This window comes from Bison bison, unplaced genomic scaffold (assembly GCF_000754665.1).
Source record: "Bison bison bison isolate TAMUID 2011002044 unplaced genomic scaffold, Bison_UMD1.0 scf7180017851926, whole genome shotgun sequence".
NCBI lineage: Eukaryota > Metazoa > Chordata > Mammalia > Artiodactyla > Bovidae > Bison > Bison bison.
This window is the reverse complement of record NW_011482499.1, coordinates 31776-40344: the sequence shown is the minus strand read 5'-3', so window position 1 is coordinate 40344 and position 8569 is coordinate 31776. Positions and strand designations below refer to the sequence as shown.

Here is an 8569-nt window from a genome sequence, read left to right as displayed (position 1 = left end):
AGGAAGCAATAGTTAGAACTGGACATGGAACCACAGACTGGTTCCAAATAGGAAAAGGAGTACATCAAGGCTGTATATTGTCACCCTGCTTATTTAACCTATATGCAGAGTACATCATGAGAAATGCTGGGCTGGAAGAAGCACAAGCTGGGATCAAGATTGCCGGGAGAAATATCAATAACCTCAGATATGCAGATGACACCACCCTTATGGCAGAAAGTGAGAGGAACTAAAAAGCTTCTTGATGAAAGTGAAAGAGGAGAGTGAAAAAGTTGGCTTAAAGCTTAACATTCAGAAAACGAAGATCATGGCATCTGGTCCCATCACTTCATGGCAAATGGGGAAATAGTGTTAGACTTTATTGTTTTGGGCTCCAAAATCACTGCAGATGGTGACTGCAGCCATGAAATTAAAAGACGTTTACTCCTTGGAAGGAAAGTTATGACCAACCTAGACAGCATATTAAAAAGCAGAGACATTACTTTGCCAACAAAGGTCTGTCTAGTCAAGGCTATGGTTTTTCCAGTGGTCATGTATGGATGTGAGAGTTGGACTGTGAAGAAATCTGAGTGCCAAAGAATTGATGCTTTTGAACTGTGGTGTTGGAGAAGACTCTTGAGAGTCCCTTGGATTGCAAGGAGATACAACAAGTCCATTCTAAAGATCAGCCCTGGGTGTTCATTGGAAGGACAGATGCTAAAGCTGAAACTCCAATAGTTTGGCCACCTCATGCGAAGAGTTGACTCATTGGAAAAGACCCTGGTGCTGGGAGAGATTGAAGGCAGGAGAAGGGGACGACAGAGGATGAGATGGCTGGATGGCATCACTGACTCGATGGACATGAGTTTGGGTGAACTCCGGGAGTTGGTGATGGACAGGGAGGCCTGGCGTGCTGCGATTCATGGGGTTGCAAAGAGTTGGACATGACTGAGCGACTGAACTGAACTGAACTGATAATATATTCACTAAAGTACTCCACATTCTTGGCTATAGAAAATGTGGTTCAAGGGCCAATCTTCACTGTCACTGGGGAGGTTATTAGAAATGTAACTGACCTGAGCCAGTTCAGTCCTTCTCAGGCAACCTGGTGGTTTCCCATTCCTGGGCGGTCACCGTATTGATACTGAACTTAGTCTGGACATGTCCTTTTATAGTTTGAATTGAGTTCTTGCATCTTATGGCTTATACTGCTTCAGAGACCAATAAATGGGAGTGAGTTTTCTTAACCCCTCTCCAACCTCCAGAAACAACATCAATAAAACGATAAACAAGAGAAGAAGCAACTGGGGGAACTCTGTATTAGATAGACTGAAACATTTTCATGGTATTTGCATATGTTTATGTCCACCAAATCAATTATTACAAATTAATGTAATACAAATCTATAGTAAAACAAAAATTACTGAGAAAATGAAATATGTTAAAAAATAAGTTCTACCAATATTTATTCAGAGCTATAATTTATTTCCTCAACACAGTTACTAGTTTTCAGAGTGTAGGTTATTGATACAACTTTAGGATGGTTAATGAGGATATTGTTTTTTTCTTGTTGATTATTTGTTTTTGAGGAAACAAGGGAAAGGTAGTTATAATTGCATTTCAGAAGTATCTGGCCATTCTTATGTTGCTAAACAATACATCAAAAATTAACAAAAATGGTTTCTATAGGGTTCTGAGATGAATGGGGAGCTGTGGGTTTATCTAATCCATTTTCTAAGATAATCCATTTCTATGGAGAAGGTAAGAAAATAAAACAACATAACTTTTATTTTCATATACCCTTTCAAAGGAAATGAGGCTAGTTGTCTTCAGTGGTTATAGATACTAATTTAAATGCAGTTTCACTGTCAATATCATTCAAGCCTTAATTTTGACAAATGTTTTTCTTCTGTTTATGCATATAGCCTATAGTATCACAGGTGATGACATTACTTCTTGAGTTTTCTATCGTGCTATTTCCCTCCCCCCTACCCAAAATACAATACCTGGAACTGAATATACTTTAGTAGATCAAACTTCTTGGCAAAGATTCTGAAGTATTCCAGGAGTTTAGAATTGTGCAGGAAGTTTGGAAAATCTTCAGGCATTGGAAAGTCACTGAAACAGGACATTTCTTTGCTGGTGTTGCTGATGACAGATTGATAGATACTTGCTCGGCCATCTTCAACATTTTCCTAATGAAATAAAGGAGTGGTAATAAGGTATTAAAGAAATCCCTCGATTTCCTGCTCACCTTCCACATGTAACCCCTGCGTGATTGGAAGCTCTTTCATTGCTGCTGTTGTTTAGTCATGTTCAACTCTTTTGTGACCCCATGGACTGTAACCAGCCAGGCTACTCTGTCTATGGGATTTCCCAGGTGAGAATACTGGAATGGGTTGCCATTTTCTTCTTCAGGGGATCTTTCCAACCCAGGGATTGAACCTACCTCTCCTTGGCAGGTGGATTCTTTACCACTGAGCCAACTGGGAAGCCCCTTTCATTGCTGCAGTATGACTGAAATGTCTGGTGGATGAGGAGCTGTGTATGTGCCATTCTTACATTGCTAAAGAATGCATCAGTAATTAGCTTCCCAGATCTCTACCTGTTTAGTGTCAATCATTGTGACAACTGATGCTGAAGCTGAAACTCCAATACTTTGGCCACCTGATGTGAAGAACTAACTCACTGGAAAAGACCCTGATGCTGGGCAAGATTGAAGACAGGAGGAGAAGGGGATGACGGAGGATGAGATGGTTGGATGGCATCACCGACTCAATGGACATGAATTTGAGTAAACTCCAGGAGTTGGCAATGGACAGGGAGGCCTGGTGTGCTGCAGTCCATGGGGTTGCAAAGAGTCAGACGCGACTGAGTGACTGAACTGAACTGAACTGATTGTGACAATCAGCCCCCTTCCAAAATTTTCCCTGGGGAGGCTACACCCATCTTCCACATCTTTAGGAGCCAATAAACTCTGCGTCACTGGTCAGAGACTATAATGGAGAATTTCAGTTAAAATGAGTACTTTGGGGAGCAGGAAGTTTTCACATCTTAATTTGAATCCCCCGCCTTTATCTTATGCTTTATGTGAATCACCCTTCCTCAAGTGATAATGGTAAGTAGTATTTTTCTGTTTCTGGCTGCACTGGGTTTTTGTTGTAGTGCGTGGGTTTTCTCTAGTTGTGTCGGGGGCTTAGTTGCCCTGTAGCACGTGGGATCTTAGTTCCCCCAGTGGGATCAAACCTACATCCCCTGCATTGGAAGGTGGATTCCTAACCCCTAGACCACCAGGGAAGTCCCAAATAAGTAGTATTAATGCTAATCAAGTATATTTTTTCCTTTTGAACTTTTTATTTTGTATTTGGGTATAGATGATTAACCATGTTGTGATTGTTTCAGGTGAACAGCGCAGGGGCTCGGTCATACATACAAAGGTACTCATTCTCCCTCAAACCCCCCTCCCACCCAGGCTGCCACATACCATTGAGTTCCATGTGCTACACTATAGATCCTTGTTGGTTATTCATTTTAAATATAGCAGTGTGTACATGACCATCCCAAACTCCCTAGCTAACCTTTCCCCACCTGCCCTTAGCAACCGTAAGTTTGTTCTTTAAGTTTGTGAGTCTCTTTCTGTTTTGTAAGTAAGTTCATTTGTATCATTTTTTTAGATTCCCCAATCAAAACTTAAGTTTGATTCTGAGTGTTGTTGAGTATGCTTTGATAATTCAGGAGATAGCACATGCTGTGGCTGAGTTTATAATTTCCTCTATAACAAGTGCTCTGCGTAATGATTTAACATTAAATAGTGCAAGAGCCAGGTATGGTGATTCAGTGTTTGTGAAGTCAGCATGTTATCAAACAGGCTTTATAAGAAAATGTAAATAATGCCACCCAAGAACTCCTCAACAGATGCTTCTGCACAGGCAGAGACTAAGTATAATCCAGCATATAGTAGTTGCTATGATGACTTAGCACTGGGGTGGGATGTAAAAAAAACATGGAAAGATTATAGGAACTCATGAATTAATTATAATAAATTACCTAATCTTATATAAATGGCATTATAATCTCCTCTACAGAATAGTAAATAAAGGACAGTAAATATCCAACTGTAATTCTACCATTGTAATAAATCAGTTGTATATGTTGCTTTCTTACCATTACTTATAGAAAATTATTACTTTCCTGCCAGATCTTTAGGTCAAGCCTCCTTAGATTTTTGGACACGGAAAGAGGCAACCTGGACTAGCAGAAGGAGCCTGGGCTTTGAGTTAGACACAGGTTTGAATTCATCTCTTTTAGGCTGAGTGAGCCTGGACCAATCAGTGCCTCTGAGCTTCGGTCCTGTCATTTGTAAACTAGGGATGTGTTAGGTGCTCAAAAGTATTGTTATTGTCTATTGTTACAGAGGAAGCTATAAGCTTCAGCAAAGTTGTCAGTGACTCCTCACTGTTCACCACAGAATAAAGGTATCCAGGCAGCTGCTCTGACACCACAGGAACTGATACAAACACACTATCATCTATCACATCTGAATTTTCTGATATTTCATTTACAAGAGGCTATACTTTATTTCTGGAGAAGGCAATGGCAACCGACTCCAGTACTCTTGTCTGGAAAATCCCATGGATGGAGGAACCTGGTAGGCTGCAGTCCATGGGGTCGCTAAGAGTTGGACACGACTGAGCAACTTCACTTTCACTTTTCACTTTCATGCATTAGAGAAGAAAATGGCAACCCACTCCAGTGTTCTTGCCTGGAGAATCCCAGGGATGGGAGAGCCTGGTGGGCTGCGGTCTCAGGGGTCTCACAGAGTCAGACACAACTGAAGCGACTTAGTAGTAGTAGTAGTAGTATACTTTATTTCAAAGAGTTAAAGATTAAACTGTGGGATCTTTCCTCTTTTATCAGCAAAGCTCTTTATATGTGTTGGGCTTCACTGTGTCCAAATTTCAGAGATTATCGGTACTAACATGATTTTCCAAGGCTAAAACAATGTTTGCTCTCAGATCATGCCATTTAAGACCAATAAAAAGTCCAAGTTTGTAAAGATCCTTCTCCTTCCTCCATTGCTTTCTCTTCCTCATTCATTCATTCACTCATGCCTACCATAAGCCAGGAGTCAGATGCCTTTTTTCCCATGAGCAGATTGTTTATCTTTCCTAGTCCGTAATTGAGGGGCAGATGATAGCTTTGTTACAGTATTAAGTGGCTTGGTAAAAACTAGTCATGTTAGGGCATGTCAGTTTTCTAGGTGATTTGGTGTGGTCTTATTATTAACTGTATGTATGTACAGAAGAAAAGGGAGTTTGTATTCAAATATGAAGTGCTTTCTGTCTCATATACAAGGATATAATCTGAACTTTGAATGAGTAAATCATGGTATTTTTGTTTTCAAACACTAGCTTCAAATTGCATAATACGGTCATCCCTTAGTGTTCATAGGGGATTAGTTCCAGGACCCTCTGTGGATACCCACATCCAAGGATACTCAAGTCCATTATATAAAATGGTATAGTATATGCACAGAGCATACACAAGTTACATAAGTCAGATTCTTCCTTTTCTCCTGTAAAACAGAGTTCATCAATTGTTCCATTAGACAGTTGTCATGGGGCTTTGATGAGATTAGATAATGCTTAGCACAATGCCTGACTTTAAATAAGTGCTCCATCCATGTTTGCCTCTCTTGCATTACTACTGGCCATTAGAGTTAGTCTTACTGAACCAGTCATAGTTTTGAGACAGAATAAAATGGACTGTTACAGTAGAGCTAACATGTTAGTTTTTACAAGTGCTTTAAATTGGCTTTAACATGTAGTTGGCTCCTCTGTCAGGTCATTTTAAGGGAATTTTGAGTGATGAGAACTGGTTCTGATGCCTGAGCTTCTATAGTAGTTTCAGGGCCAGGGCAAGGATCTCCTTTGGGGATTTTACTTGTGTAATTTGACACAAATGATGACATCAAAATTCTTTTATGAACATCAAGTAATAATCTTTATACTTAGGTTGATTGGTAGACAACTATTAAAAAATGCTTTCTGTCCATGTGCACTTCTTCCTATACTGGCTGAAGTAGATGTCTATATATCTAGATAAATCTGGGTATAATTGAGTTTTCCTGGGGTTGTAGAGGGAAGATGATTCTTATTAATTCTCCAGGCAAGAACACTGGAGTGGGTTGCCATTTCCTTCTCCAATGCATGAAAGTGAAAAGTGAAAGTGAAGTTGCTCAGTTGTGTCTGACTCTTCGAGACCCCATGGATTGCAGCCCACCAGGCTCCTCCATCCATGGGATTTTCCAGGCAAGAGTCCTGGAGTGGGGTGCCATTGCCTTCTCCAAAGTAAATAAATAAATGTCTATCAACTATATCTCCTGTTTAGGTCCTGAGCTTGGAGTTAGGGGTAAAGTGTTACCAGGACACACAGTTTTCTATCTTCATGGAGCTTATTGTCACATTGAATTAAAATCAGTTTGGGCTTTGGAGATGGAAAGTAGAGAAATAAGATGAGAGGCTTTGCTCTCAACCAAGGCAAGGACAGGAGACATGACTTTCAAAACAGATAAATTTAATTCATATATTTACTTAAAATACAAGCACTGCCTAAAAATGAACTAAGCACAAATACAGATTAATAGCCTGAATTTCCTAACAAATAGAATTAGTGACAATTTACTTGTTTAAGATAATTGATCATATGGTAAGCATTTTTCTTACTATAAATTTTTTTACAAGTCAGAAGATTATGTTCAGACAACCCTGATTTAGAATTTATGATCTTTTATTATAGGCTGGACTAAGGTTTATCTTTGATTCTTTAAAGATGAAAAGGATATAAAAACTAAATTAAGTTTAAGAAAGATTATAAAGCTAATATTTAATCTAGAAGGAGCAAGCTTACAAAGCAAAAATAGATTCACTTATTACAAATATAAATACAAAATCTTATAAATTGTTTTTTGTTATGAAATGTAATTATATTGACTTCTAACAATCCATAGTTTATTCTCATGGCTAGTTATTCTAAGCAGTTTGGAAATAAAATTTATTTCTTTGAAAATATCCTAACATTCCAAATTTTCACTTTTTTGGGTGGATTTTATCTGCTCTGTTACTTGTAATAAGTGTAACTGAAACTTTAAATTCTTACCAATAAGAATATTTTTATTTTAATTATTTTAGTATTTTATTTTAATTATTTTAGCATCTTATTTTTATTTAAAAAATTTTATTTTTTTTATTGGCTTATAGTTGATTTACAATGTTGTGGTAGTTTCTGCAGTACAGCAGAGTGAATCAGTTATACTTGCATCCACTCTTTTTTAGATTCTTTTCTCATGTGGGTCCTAGTCCTACAATTAGAGGCAAAACTGTCATTCTCAAATGCTAATCTATGGACTAATTCCAGTAGAAGAATTCAGGGGAGCTTTAAAAAGTATAAAAACGGTAAGTAGGTCTGGTTTGGGCCCAGACATCTGTATTTTAGAAGTGCTCCCCAGACATCTGTAGTTTAGAAGTGCTCCCCAGCTGACTCTTATGCACAATGAACACTGAGACACACCCTTTATTAGAGTGTCATTGCTTTCTGTCCTCTCTCCTTTGGGCTGGTACTTCCCTAATTTCTGCCCTTGATCACTGAAAGAGCCCCCTAATTAAACTCGTTGACTCAGATACTGCCCACTGTCTTCACTGATTTCAGGGTAAATGGTACACTCGTTGGCATGTGACACAAGGTCCTCATCCAGACTCTGGCTCTTCTCTCCAGCCTCATCAGTTATCTCTCAGCCAACCTGCATCCTTCTTTCCAGCCACGTTACATGACTTTGTATTCTCTAAGTGTATCAAGTTTCACAAACCTCCACGCCTTTGCACATGCCATTTGCTTGGCCTAGATGGATTTTCACATATCTGATCTCTGTTTATTGTCAAGACAAATAAAAGTATCATACCCTTCTGCTGAGTGAAATTCTGTGCTTTCCATAACACTCAGTGTTTCAGCTTCTATAAATCTGCACTCTGGATTTTCTTTAGTTCCCGCCACACCCTGCTCCTGAAAAACGAGCTCTTTGATGGTAGGGACTGTACAATTGTGTCTTTTTAGTACCTAATATATTCCTGGTGCATATTATGCAACCAGGTAATATGTTTGTTGAATGAGTGAAAGAAGTCGTGTTAACCAGAGCATTTCCCCCTCATTGTAAATAGGGCTTAATGATACTAAAGTGAAAGTCAAGTTGCTCAGTCGTGTCTGACTCTTTGCGACCCCATGGACTGTAGCCTATCAGGTTCCTCCGTCCATGGGATTTTCCAGGCAAGAGTGCTGGAGTGGATTGCCATTTCCTTCTCCAGGGGATCTTCCTGACCCAGGAATCGAACCCGGGTCTCCTGCATTGCAGGCAGATGTTTTACCGTCTGAGCCACCAGGGAAGCCCCATAATGATACTAAGATACTACTAAATGATACATTAAAATAGTAGTGTAATGGGAATAAGTAAATGGTTTTGCTGATAGTATGCTATAAACTTTGTTTTATTTTATGCATGCAAATGTTATGATTTTGCTAATATTATGTTACAGACTTT

General features: G+C 39.0%; 1 protein-coding gene across 1 annotated transcript in view; it reads right to left on the bottom strand.

Moving 5' to 3' along the window:
- FMO2 (flavin containing monooxygenase 2 (non-functional)) overlaps positions 1 to 8569 on the bottom strand; it is a 41427-nt gene that overhangs the window by 16124 nt on the left and 16734 nt on the right. Inside the window, exon 3 of the mRNA XM_010851894.1 lies at positions 1986 to 2174. Within this exon, the coding sequence (XP_010850196.1) occupies positions 1986 to 2174 (189 nt within the window). The remainder of the gene's footprint in view (positions 1 to 1985; positions 2175 to 8569) is intronic.